The sequence below is a fragment of the Oryzias melastigma genome, linkage group LG24, assembly GCF_002922805.2.
Source record: "Oryzias melastigma strain HK-1 linkage group LG24, ASM292280v2, whole genome shotgun sequence".
NCBI classification, from domain to species: Eukaryota; Metazoa; Chordata; class Actinopteri; order Beloniformes; family Adrianichthyidae; genus Oryzias; species Oryzias melastigma.
Genome location: NC_050535.1, coordinates 8,438,411 through 8,452,437, shown reverse-complemented (window position 1 = coordinate 8,452,437; position 14,027 = coordinate 8,438,411). Strand labels below are relative to the sequence as shown.

Here is a 14,027-nt window from a genome sequence, read left to right as displayed (position 1 = left end):
TATACACGCACATATATATATATATATATATATATATATATACATATATGTGTGTGTGTGTGCATATATATATACGCACACATATATACACACACACACACATATGTATATATACATCACCTAAGTAATGCTTTAATTGATTTGCAGGAAGTTTTCTGTTTTCTCTCATTTTGTGTCCTCCAAAAACCCTAATCTTTACTTCAACCATACATTTTTTTTTTTACTTTTGTTTCTGGCTTTGAAGATCTTTAACTTTAGCTCTGTTTAATTAGTTTTTGTGGCTGCAATCAATGCGGCAGCTCCCCGTTCTCTAATTAACTCCCAGTCAGTGTGTAAAGCTGCTATCAGACAGAATCTTCTGTGGCTTCCTGTCATGCGTGTGTCAGCTGCTGCTCTCGGTTTGTACTTCTCCTGTTAAATTTAATTTCCCAAACACTCACCACGCCACAAGCATCAGTTTAGTCAAGATTAAACATTCTAATCAATAATTAGCTCAGTGTTTGGAAACTGACAGAAAAAGCCGCTTTGTGCCGCCTGCCAGTCAGTGTTGGGCTTTGGCGGAATTTGAAACGCAGTGACCGGGGTCTCGTCCGGGAATACTGAAGGATGACTTAAGAAAGACTGACAGGGGAAAGAGAGAGGGACTGTTGGAGAAGAAAGAGAGGCTTGATTTCTGTAATCCCAACAGTGTGACCACAGCCACCATTAACCTCCCGCTTGGAACCGAGGAGTCGCATGAAATCAGGAGCTGGGACGTTGACGTTCCTCTCCGCCCTGAAAGTTCAATTAAAATGTCACTAAAAGTCAGTCCAAAGGAGATTATTGGAATCAAAAAGGAAACCTGAGACTGTAACTGGCTCAAAAGTTTGCATTTTTTAAATAAACTTGCCTGCCTTAACTTGAAAATGGAGTTCCACTTTTTTGTTGCTAAATGACACAATCTGTGTGGCAGTTAATTGTGCAGTGGATTAATGGGGTCAAACCAGAAGGCTGGATGAAACTGCTTCACCTGCAATCCGTGTTCGGCCTCATCCCCGCGGAGGTTTATAGAGTGGAGGTCCGTGCAGGTCAGACGAGTTCTCTAACAGGAAACTCACCCAAGCGTGTCTATGGATTCTTCTTTGAATGTTGATTAGAAAGAACTGCAAAAAAAAACAGCTTTTTTAAAAAAATAATTTGTTCAAAAGGGATGAAACGTTTGTGAAGACAGCAGCTTTGTGGTGTTTGAAAAGTCTGTACCCTCTAAGGTCGAGGAGTTCACCTCATTTAGTGCAAAAGGTTAACGTAACATTTTAGCTAGTTTTGATTCGGTTGCAAGGGAACCCTGATGCAGCTCACCTACACTCTGCATGCAAATGGACTAGACAGGAAGTGAGCCAAAAAGACGGAGTAGTAAGAAACCTGTTTTTAGGGGAAAAAGCCATTCGGGTCGATTATTCGCCAAACAAAACCCAGTAGGAGCCACAAAATCTTAACTCAACCTTTAGAAAAATATTAATAATGTCGATACATTTAAATAAACTACAGCATTTTTGGTATAAATATAACATTAACATGAAGAAAAACTAGTTTTTAAAAAAATATGAAAAGGTTTATAACTTTTGTCAGAGATTTGAATGACTTCCTTCCTTTCAAAATAAAAGACATCCTACACCGTTGATCGTGTCAATGCAGCAAATGCACTAGGAAGTGTAGAAGGCATCAATTAATTTAAATAAAACTGTCTATTTTACTGTTTCCGGTGCATTTCAGCCAAAAATTCATAAATAACCAACAAAAACTACATCAGAACTAATGACCATTTAGTTTATGGTTATATTAAAACCATGAAACACACTTTAAATATTTGAAGGTTAAAAAAAAGAAAATCTGTTTTATAGTTCAGTGGATTTTAACTTAAAGTAGCTTAAATTCTGGTTGTGCTTACTGACTATAAATTGAGTTTCTGTGATGATTGAAGCTCAAAATGAAGTCCAAATATGTCAGTATGACGTTGATAAACTATTAATGGACTGCTAGAGAATTACGGCTACCGTTGTTATGATCCTTGTTGAATGATTCATACCGTCCTTCAACTGTTTGTGAAAGAGTTGAATAAAGTTTAAGTTAATTTACTTTTTTTTACTTTACTACTTACTTACTTTTTTACTTTACTGTTACTGTTTAAACTTTTCAAAAACATTTGGTAAAAGAGCCACAATGGGATTCTGAAGTAGCACAATAATAAAACGTTGAGTGTGACAAGTATTTTTTTTTCTTTAACTTCTACTTTCTCCCTGAATTTGTTTGCAATTCAGCTATCAAATCAGCAGATTTTGTAACTATACCATGTTTCAGAATATTTAATCAATGAAAACTTTCAGAACAAAACTAAATGTGAATAAAAAAATAAACTTTGATTAATGTAAATGAATTCAAATTCAACTATGTTGTTAAAGGCACATAACAAACCCTATGACTCAAACGGAGTTGTGATAAAACTTGCATTTTATTAGTTTTATTTAAATATATGTGCAGGTAAAAAAATATATCCAACATCTACACTGTAAAAAGTGAAACTTTTGATCAATTAACATAAACTTGAATTTTTTTACATTAAAAAAAATGTGTTTTTTATCAACTTACATGTTTAAGTTAAATAAAAAATAAATAATTTGATAAAAACTAACTTTAAATGTAACAAATTACAGAATTTTGTGAGTTGATTCAATGTTTTCAGTGAATGCAAAGATTTTTCAGCAGAAAGACTAAATCTGCTTTCCCGTTTTACAAGATCTAAAATGTCTAAAAATTAAGCTTCACTTCTTTTCAATGATTTGAGCCCAAGATTGTAAGTTACATTGATCATGTTAACAAATAAAAACAATTACAGTAAATAAAAAAATAAAAAAAAACACTGGAACTCCGTTAATATAAGTTCTTTTATATAAGGGATATAAAATGTATGATAAAAATGGAAAAAGTGCCATGCAAAAAAAGACGATTCACGTCTTCGGCGCCACAGTGGATGGTTGTGTGACACTCACAGAGGAGTGGGGGGGGCCTCCAGTGTCAAACTGTCAAGTCCCGATGGCAAAATCCCCCCCAACTCCTTAGACAGAACCCTTTTCTCTGGAACATTCCAGGAAGTTTTCAGCCCACGTTCCCGCTCCCATCAATGCAAGCATTGACCTCCGAAGTCACAGAATTTTTATTTTTTGCAGTTTGTTTCCTTTGAATAAAAAGCTGAAATTTCTCTAAATCGCTTCATCTTGAGCTCATGTCAGGAAAGCGAGCATCATATGGTGCTCAGCGAGATTCCTCTGTTCTTCCTAACAACATATCAAACATAGATCTCATTTCTGGGATCTTTTCCAGGGAGACGAGCGAATATTTGGATAGACAGACGCACAGATTGCAACTGGGATGAGTAAGACCCTCCATCTGTCTCCCAAGATGCCAGCCAAACATTGATTAAAAAAGAAAAAAAAGAACATTTTCTGTAGTAGTTTTTATTGATATGTCCTAATTGACCTTTTTAGCACAAAATTAGATATTAAAACGCATATTTGGCTTATTTAAAACTGAGCTAATACGTAATCTGAAGGCCAAATATTACAAGACACGGAGCTATCATAATCAGATGGGGGAACATAAGCCACGCCCCCTCAGAAGAGATTTTGGAAACAGAGGTTTCAGATCAACATGAAAAATGGCTTTTTAAGACATTTAAGTTGGGGAATTTCAGTTAAAAACATCATATTCTTAGTCAAAACACTACTGGGAACATTTTCTTTTTAGTTAAAAAATTGTCATGGGGTACCTTAACTAAACAAGAACCTAAAGCAGGGGTGTCAAGGGGCCAAAATACAAAACACACCTATAAGGTTACGAGCTGAACAGGATAAACATTTACTGAACACTCTAAAACTACATTTTTTAAACTTTTAAACCGTAACTTTTTAACATAATTATGAACTAGACATATAACATTACCTGCGACAATGCTAGTGTGAATGCTGTAAGCTGAATTTGGCCGCTGAAGATTCGTGCTGATAGCTGAAGATGTTGAAATTGATAGCTAAAATTGTTGAAGCTGATATCAAGCTAAAATATTAGCTTAATGCCAAATTAGCCTAAAAAACAAAAAAGAAAGAAAGAAATAGAAGCTATCCAAAACAGCTAGCATGTAGCTGAAAAAATAGCTTAACTTAAAATTTCCTAAACAACTGAAAAAAATCCTACATTAGCCAAAACAGCTAGCATGTTGCTAAAATATAAGCTAAACTCCAAAACTGTCAAAAAACGGGGAAAAGCCTAAATTTAGCCAAAAAAAACAGCTAGCATGTAGCTGAAATATTAGCTAAACACCAAAATAGCCTAAAAAAATCTTAATAATAGTGCAAAAATCTGGCAAAATGTCATTTTTTTGAGATTAGTAACTTTGTAACATAATCATGAATAATAAAAAGGCAGGAATATTCCAGAATAAATCAACTTAAACTTTAAATAACTTTCAATATTTAATCCTCCATAAAAATATATTTTGTAAAAATTATACAATATAGAAATATGCGCAAGATTACATTGCGCCATTCATAATAATACATATAAAATGATCTGGAGGGCCGGATCCGGCCCCCGGGCCTTGACTTTGACACATGTGACCCAAAGCTAATCATCACAGATTCCTACAAAAGTTACATTGCAAAGGAAGTCGCTTAATTAGGATAAAAACTGCCACCGTGTTCCTGCAATCTACCTGCATTATTCAAAAGTTACAGCAAAGTAACACTTGCGCTGAAGTGAAAAGACTCGCCGGATTCTCTGATGAGCCTCTTGAACTGATTCGACTCCCCGCTGGCAGCTTGAATAAGCAGCACCGACTCTTGACTTTATTTTGTTCACTGAGGGGAGTATTTTATCAATTCTCCAGAAAAGCATCAGTTCTGAGTGGAGGAAAAGTGGTTCCTCTGTGACTGATAAAATAGGGAGTATTCTGAAATGATGTGTACTGATATGTTTAATATTTTAAGAATACGTTACGTTTTGTGCAACATTTTCATTTTCACTCCACTTCTGCACAAACATTGTTCTCCTTTGTCATTGTTGGATTATCTCTACTGATTTGCAGCATCCTTCATCTTCATCCGACTCCCATCATGCCTTGCTGGAGATGACTTCCAGATGCTTGTTTACCATCTGCAGACAAGAACATGAATTTCTCCATCCACCCCATCTGATCCCGGGCATCCTAATTTCTTTTCTTCTCTTTGCTTTGCAAACATTTCACCCCCCGTCTGCATCTGTCCTTGCAGTTTTTAGGAGCTTTTCAGCAGATTCACCTCTTTTTACTCTCAGTAAGGATTGGAGAAACCCTCGTTTTATGACTATGAGCTGGGATAAATCATTCCCACCAGGAAAAAAGGAGGCAGCTGCTGCCAGTTTTCCTGACGTACCACCAGCTGCCCGTAAAACAAATGTTTTCAATTGTTATAGTAGGATCCTTCTTCTGGGTTAGGATTACAGTTAAAGTCTTCGGGATTCGTCTAAATGATGACTTGTCAACTTGTGTTGCCAAAAGAAGTAGATTCCATCTCTCTGGGTGGCTACAAATAGATGGGGGCGGAGTCAAGTGATCAAAATGGGCCATTTTCTTTCAAAATAAAACTACATTGAATAAATGTGGAGAAGTTTGACTGTCAAAAAAAAATAACATGTTATTGTAGCCTTTTTCGCATGATGGAGGACATTTATAAAGAAAATTAAGATTAAAACTGCATTTCTGGGTATTTCTTTACACAAGTTGTTAGGAATCACAACAAAAAAATTCAGTCGGAAAAAGCTTGTGCAAATGTACATCTTTATTGGGTCTAAACCAGGGATCTGATGGATGATGGGAAGTGGGGGTGGGCTTACCCCACGCCAACAAGTCTGTCTTAAAGTTTTTCTTTTAAAATATCAGAATCTTTAGATTTCCATTCATGGTTTCCTATGCTTCCTTTTCCACGAAATCTAATTTTTTAGGAACATTTTTTACAAATTGAACAGCTTAAATCTAAAAATGTTGAGATATTTTCAAACTTTCCTCTCAAAAGCTTTTGTATAACTCTTATGAATAATTTTGACCAGCGTGAGAGTGTATTGGACACTGTGGGAAAATTCAGGAAAAAATCAAATCATAATATTGTCATGCTCCAAAAATCAAAATCAATCATACATTTTAGGGCTGGGTTGAAAATTTGAATCGATTTAAGCTTGATAGATCAATAATCGATTCACAAAAGATATAAATCAATTTAGCACATAAAGCTAAAGTCCGTTAGCTAGATGCTAACGTTCAATAGAATTTCCCATAGGACGGCTAATGCTAACGCCCGGTTAACCAAAAAAAAAAAAAAACATTGCAGACTAAATTGACATCTTTATAAACTCACAGGCATTAATTTTACAAACTCCTTAATTTTTAAAGTAACTATTTGTGGTCTAAAACTTCGTTTTTCCCTTCATACTGTTGTCTTCTTCTTGAATAAGGTGTAATCCTGTAGCGCGATCGCCACCTAGTGGCCAAAATGAAACGCCCTCCAGGAAAAACGGAACAATGTTTACAATGTTAATGATCTGAACATTTTTGTTTGAATTTCTAGTTATAAGAATCCATGTAACACTGTATAATATTAACAATCTCATTATTTCACTAATACATTTTACTATAGGTGAACTGTATCAGATAAAATAAATATATTCAAATTACATAGTACATTTTTGATGTATTTCTAAACAAATGTGTATAAATGCGTAAAATTAAAATTTAATTGAATTGACGGATCTAAAAAATTTGAATTGAATCGTTTCTGGAAATTATAACCGATACCCAGCCTTAATACATTTATGGCAATAAAACTTGACAAAATGAACAAAAGTACAAACAGAAGCACAAAAGACAAAGAAAAGATTCACTGAAAAAAACAGCAGTAAATCCTGACCTAAATCCTTTCAAAATCCCTTGAAGAGAGCATAAAGTTGCCACCAGAAAAGTAGTAAATTAAAAAAACTAAAATAAAGCACGTCAGAGAAGGAGAGGTGGAATGTCTCGATAAGAACAAGTGAGGCGCTTTTTCAAAGGGTTGTCACTGCTGGATAAGACTGTGAAGGCTTTTCCTGTTAGCGGAAAACCATTTTAGCTTTTGCATATTTATGTACAATGTTCTGATTGTACCAAACTGGCTGCCGAATGTGAACCAGCACCCTTTGTTTCACGAATCCGAAGCGACTCAGCCTGCATGTCGACACTTGTTTATATTTTCCAGTTCACTGGAGCTGCTGGTAGCAGCAGTTGTAAAAAAGCACTGATTGTTGCTCTGATCCACTCCTGCCTCTCCACAGAAACAGTGCATGTTATCCATCAGCTTGTTTATTTATGAGGACCTTTTTTTTTTTTTACTATTTTTGGCCGTCCTCTCAGACCGGTCCATTTTCAGCTCTCACCAGCACCCGCCTCCACTGGTGTAAGAAGTCTTCTCTTGTTTTATCCGGACATCTCATGTTCACACATCCACCCCGCTCTCCCTCTGGGATTAGTCATGCTCGGCTCCACTGCCGCACAAATCCAGACACACGTCCATCCAAACAAGCTGAAGCAGTTTGAAATGCTGTTGCATGGATTGATTTTTGTAAAATCACATGAAAAATGTATATCCCAGGAAATAGGTCAGTTAATTGACTCAATTTGACAAACATTAAAGAGGAAAATGCTAAATTTTTAGCTTAATTTTTACTTTATTCTTTTACACCACTCACAAAATTGAAAAACTAACAAATAAATTTAGATAAATAAAATTCTTAAAGGCTTCCATTTTTCATTTTTAGACAGTAAACATTACAGTCAAGATAACTCTATTTTTTAAAATTTTTTGTAATATGTTTTTTCTGCATTTTTTAAGATTCAGTATCGGGAATTTTTGCAAATTATAATCTATTATATAGAATATTCAGCACTAATCTAAGAAATAATAAAACTACAAAAAAAGAACATTTAAAAGTGCCAAATGCATTATTAAGGCATATCAGATATATCTTATAAAAAAATAGGCTTCTGTTAACCCAGTAAAGCATATATAGAAAACATGTTTTTAAAAACATTCATTATGTGTATTACTCCTTAAGGCAATTAGCGTCAGAAAAATCTTTTTTTAAAATAAATTTTGTGTGGTTGGGTAGTTAAAGGGTTAAAAAATTAAAGTAAAGGTCCATCCATGAAATAGATTCATGACATACAGGTTGATATATTTCAGTTTTCTCAATTTATCTTAAAATTTCTAACTTAGTTAATGAAAAATCTGCATTATAGAAAATAAAACCATGTTCTATATTTGTGATAATTGACTTTAGAAGCTCCATTTTACACTTTATTATGTTCTAAAGTTATATAAATATTACTGTCTCTACTTTGATTACTTTAAATACTAAAAAAACATTTATATATGAGTTGTTTTCTGTTTAAATAAAGGTTAAAAGTCCTGGAAAATCAAATCCCAGTTAGTTAATTTTACTAGGAGAATCACATACAATGTTAAAAGAATATAAAAAAAATATAATGATATATATAAATTTATAAAAATATATATGAGTGCAAGAAATGACAAAATTAGCCAATTACTATGTTAGCTTTTGTCGTTTATTTTTTATTGTTTCACTCAAAATCTTAATAAATGAAGCTCATTGCTTAGAAAATATAACAAAAATTCCTGTGGGTTAAAAAAATCCTGATAAAATTCAATTTTACTAAGTTTAAAATAAAAATAGGTTTTCAAAACTATGTTTATTTGGCTAAATGTGTCTCCAATGAAGGCTAAATTAATCATGTCAGCTATTTTAAAACTTTTTTTTACTTATGTTTTAGTTGTTTTCAGAGTATATTTCAATTCCAAAACAACTATTTAACATTTTTGCACCTTTTTCCTCCTTATTTAGACATTTCAGTGATCATATCAACAATGAAAGGTGTAGCTCCAGACTGGAGTTACATGTGCTGACATGATGACGGTTTACACAGCTGAGCTTCAACACTTCAGCGTGATGCTGTTTACTGTAAACATCTTCTCTGAGCTGCACACAACTTACTGTTGCTCGACTGAGCACGAGGCTTTCACTAATCTCATCACTGATGATTCACTAACTACTGTATGAGCTCGAAATGATGAGATTCATACGTCAAAAAGCTTCTGAATTTGAGGATTAGAACTATGCATTCTGCTAAATGCATCATTTTAAATGAATTAAGACGGTTTACTATTTTTTTTTTTAAATACTGGTCCAGATTTCACCCTAGAGTTTCAACATTTTGTGTCTTTATTTTGTACTGAGTACACAATTTTCAACCTTTCTGGCACTTTTTTTGTTTGAATTAAAAGTTGAAACAGTTTTGAACTAATTCAAATTATGTTTATTTTAGCTTAAACCACATAGTTTCTCTTGCTTGTTCCAATAGAGTCTGACAGCTGAGAGATGCAAGAACAACTCGTTTAAAGTTATAGCACAGAGTTATAGTATCCTGTTTTTATTAGACATATTTTTGTGGCATTTTTCTTATTGTGGAGGACATTTATGAAGAAAATTACGATTAAAATTGTGTCCTTGAATATTCCTTTATTCAAATCGTTGTGAATAAGAGGCAGACAAAATGAAAATGCAGCAGGAAAAACCTTGTGAGCCAGCCGGAGAGCGCGTAAACAGATAAACAGTTCAACCCACAACTTTTAAGCACATTTCTGATAAACTACCGCCGCTCTGCAGAAACTACGTCCTAGAAAATGATACAAGTTTTAGAATTTTGGCCAAAATCGTGATAATCATGATTAAAAGACCACTGGGAACGCTTCTACAATAGATCCAAAGATGATCGGATGGGACTTTACAAGCAGTTGAGATAAATTCTGTTTCTCTCTATTTGTAAATCAGAGAAGTTGAATTTTAACCTCAGTGTTTTCAGATATTTAGCATGTTTTATGTGAAAAAAACAGGTTTTGTATTTCAAATGCACATTTTCACCCTTTAAATAATGTATTTATAAATGTTACATTCATATGTAACTAAATTTTTATTTAGCAAGCTAAATATTTAATTTTAAGCTAACTATTTATTTTAAAATTATATATTTAGCGTACAAACTAAAAATAAAATGTAATAAAATTAAATATTTATTTTGCACATTAAATATTTATACTGAATTTAATTATTTATCTTCCAAACTAAGTATTTAAAATTTGAGACTAAATATTTAGTTTTGGAGTTAAATGTTTCGTTCTCTCATTAAATATTTAGTTAAAATAAGTAAAATACTATTGTATTTTTTTTAGAAAATAAATATTTAGCTTGGATCTAAATATTTATTTTTAAAGTAAACATTTAATTCAAAACTAAATATTTAGCTAAATAAAACCTAAATATTTAGTTAGAAATTAAATATTTATCCTAAATCTAAATATTTTGTTAATAACTAAATATTTGGTTTTAAACTAAACATTTAGTTCTAAATTAGGTTTTTTTTTTTTTAAAGATTGAACTTTTGTAGCAAAATATTTTGTTTTTAACAAAATATTTAGTAAGATAACTAAATATTTTACTCCAAACTAAATATTTAGTTACAAAACGTATATATTTAGTTTGAAAAATAAATATTTAGATTAGATATAAATATTTAATATACAAACTAAATATTTAATTTCATAAAATTAAATATTAAGAAAATATGCCTTTAAAAAACAAAACCTGTTTTTTTCTCTTAAAACACGCTAAATATCTGAAAACACTGATGTCAAAATTTTACTTCTCTGATTTACAAATGGCCCCTCAAACCTTCCACATCCTAAACTCAAATTTAGAACTTGTTACTAAGATACTGTAGAAATATTCTAAAACAAATCTATAAAATGTTTGTCTTTGCATTTCTTTAAAGTGTAATACAGGATATTTGGATGCAACCCTCTTAAAGTTTTGAATATAATGCTTAAAATTTAGAATTTTCTCCAAGATTTAGTAAAATATTTTTTGATGTAGATTACTGTGGACTAATTCTAATGTTTTTTTTAAACAAGTTGTTGACTTTATCCAGATCCTCAGTTTTTTTGCGGTGTGGAAAATAAAACAAAGGCTCCAGGATAATTAATGAATGTTTGGTTGTAGGGCTGGTCTTGAGAAATGACTGTGATAACAGCTAATGCATCATCCTAGTGTTGTCTCTCCCTTCCAAGCAGATTACAGGCCTCAGCTCTAATCAGAAACATGCACATTCCAGTAGAAATGAAGCGGGCCGAAGCAGAGCTCTCTGCCAACTTCCAGGAATGTGGTCTCAGCTGGGCTGCAGCAGCCAGCTGATGGCAACGTTGCATTCTTTCGTAGCCCCCAGAAACGGCTGAACTTTCCATGCTCGTTTTCCCTACCTTTAAGTACATATTAATAAACAGCAACCTTCGTTTTCGCTAAAATTACAGCAGGAAGATTCTCCACAGAGCACACCGTGACCCAGTTCCATCTGCGCTCCAGCCTACACGCAACTGGGTTACATTTCTGAAGAATGCTTGTTTTACTGTTTCCTTGGACTTGAAATCTTGAGCGTCCCACTTTTGTATGTTACTGATCACCTGTGTGTTCAACGACAGGCGCCGCGGTGGCGCATAGATCTGCAGCCGTGGGCCGGTCCGAAGCCTTCCCTGGAGGATGAAGCTAAAAGGTTCCTCAGTTACATCACAACCCCACAAGTGAGTCGAACTTTCACTGAGGTAACATGATTACGTCTTCCCATCTATCTAAACCACTTATGTCAAAGTCAAGGCCCGGGGGCCGGATCCGGCCCTCTGGGTAATTAAATCCGGCCCTCCAGATCATTTTATTTTATTGTTATTAATGGCCTGATATTACCTTGCACTTATTTATAACTCGTAGAATTTTTTCAAATACATTTATATGGACAGTAAAATACTGAAAGTTATTTAAGGTTTAAGTTGATTTATTCGGAAATAATATTCCTGCCTTTTTACTATTCATAATTATGTTAAAATATTACGGTTTTAAAGTTGAAAAAAATGGCATTATGCTAGCTTTTTTGGCCCTTTTTGGCATTTAATATGATTTTTTTAGTTCATTTTAGAGTTTAGCTTTTTTTCAGCTACATGCTAGCTGTTTTCTGTAATCTAAGTTTGTTTTTTTGTAGTTTTTTAGACTAATATGGCATTTAGCTAATATTTTCGCGGGCTATCAGCTTCAGTGATTTCAGCTATCAGCGTCAACATTTCCAGTTATCAGCTTCAGCATTTTCAGCTATCAGCTTCACGGTTTTTAGCTATCAGTTTCAGTGTTTTCAACCATCAGCTTCAGTGTTTTCAGCTATCAGCTTTAGCGTTTTTAACTATCAGCTTCAGCATTTCCAGTTATCAGTTTTAGCATTTTCAGCTATCAGCTTCAGCAGTTCCAGCTATCAGTTTCTACGTTTTTAGCTTTGAGTTTCAGCATTTTCAGCTATCAGCTTCACGGTTTTTAGCTATCAGTTTCAGTGTTTTCAACCATCAGTTTCTACGTTTTTAGCTTTCAGTTTCAGTGTTTTCAACTATCAGCTTCAGTATTTTTAGCTATCAGCTTCAGCATTTCCAGCTATCAGCTTCAGCATTTTCAGCTATCAGCTTCACAGTTTTTAGCTATCAGTTTCAGCGTTTTCAACCATCAGCTTCAGTGTTTTCAGCTATCAGCTTCAGCGTTTTCAGCTATCAGTTTCAGCGTTTTCAGCTATCAGCTTCACGGTTTTTAGCTATCAGTTTCAGTGTTTTCAACCATCAGTTTCTACGTTTTTAGCTTTGAGTTTCAGCATTTTCAACTATCAGCTTCAGTATTTTTAGCTATCAGCTTCAGCATTTCCAGCTTTCAGCATTTTCAGCTATCAGCTTCACGGTTTTTAGCTATCAGTTTCAGTGTTTTCAGCTATCAGCTTTAGTGTTTCTAGCTATCAGCTTCAGCATTTCCAGCTATGAGTTTTAGCGCTCTCAGCTATCAGCTTCAATATTTTTAGCTTTCAGTTTTAGTGTTTCCAGCTATCAATTTCAGTGTTTTCAGCTATCAGCTTCAGCATTTCCAGCTATCAGCTTCAGCGTTTTTAGCTTTGAGTTTCAGCATTTCCAGCTATCAGCTTCAGCGTTTTCAGATATCAATTTCAGCCTCTTCCGCCATCAGCACTAGCATCTTCTGCTGCAAAATTCAGCTAACAGCATTCATACTAGCATTATCACAGGTAATGATTTATGTCTAATTCATAATTATGTTAAAAAGTCATGTTTTTAAAGTTTTAAAAAATTGTTTGTGTGTGTTCAATAAATGTTTTTCCTGTTCGGCTCGCGACCTAAGGTTTGTTTTGGATTTTGGCCCCTTGTGCGATTGAGTTTAACACCCCTGATCTAAACAAATCTTTACATATGATTTTACTGACATGAACATTAATTGTACTTTAGTCAAAATAATTCATGAAAAAGTAGTTTTGAGTTAAAAGGAATAAGTTCAGAAAGAACAACGTGTGCTCGTGAAAAGCTGCAACTGTGAGCTGTGTGTTGACAGACAGACGACGGCGAGGAACATAAATAGGTATGAAGAGCCACTTAAATTATATTTCTCCTACATACCACTAAAAAGCCCACACACATCACAAAGAACATGCTCATACTAGTACAAACACTCAGACAAACTTGTAAAAACCCTTGTAGCGTGTCTAAGTATTTGTTGTCGTTGACATCTGAGACTTGTATGCTGTTAAAAAGACCACACACATGCAGCAAAAAAATCATTTAATACTAAACAAAAACTAAACTTGTACAAAGCATAACAAACAAAAGGTCTAGCTTTCGTTCTTAAGGGTGTTTGTCACACAAGGGACCACTCTACCACTAAAGCAAAAGCCCCCAGGCTTCCTGGGTAATGTCCTAAAACATAGATCAATCACAAAATATAAACAATAGCTGATTGCTAAACTAAATAGACTAAACTTAACTGGCCATCCCTGCCCTTAG

At 33.9% G+C, this 14,027-nt stretch overlaps 1 protein-coding gene across 1 annotated transcript in view; it reads left to right on the top strand.

Annotated features, from left to right (window-relative positions):
• Positions 1-14,027, top strand: part of mettl24 (methyltransferase like 24) — a 35,084-nt gene that overhangs the window by 5,226 nt on the left and 15,831 nt on the right. The window contains exon 2 of the mRNA XM_024290578.2: positions 11,640-11,738. Coding sequence (XP_024146346.1) covers positions 11,640-11,738 — 99 coding nt within the window. The remainder of the gene's footprint in view (positions 1-11,639; positions 11,739-14,027) is intronic.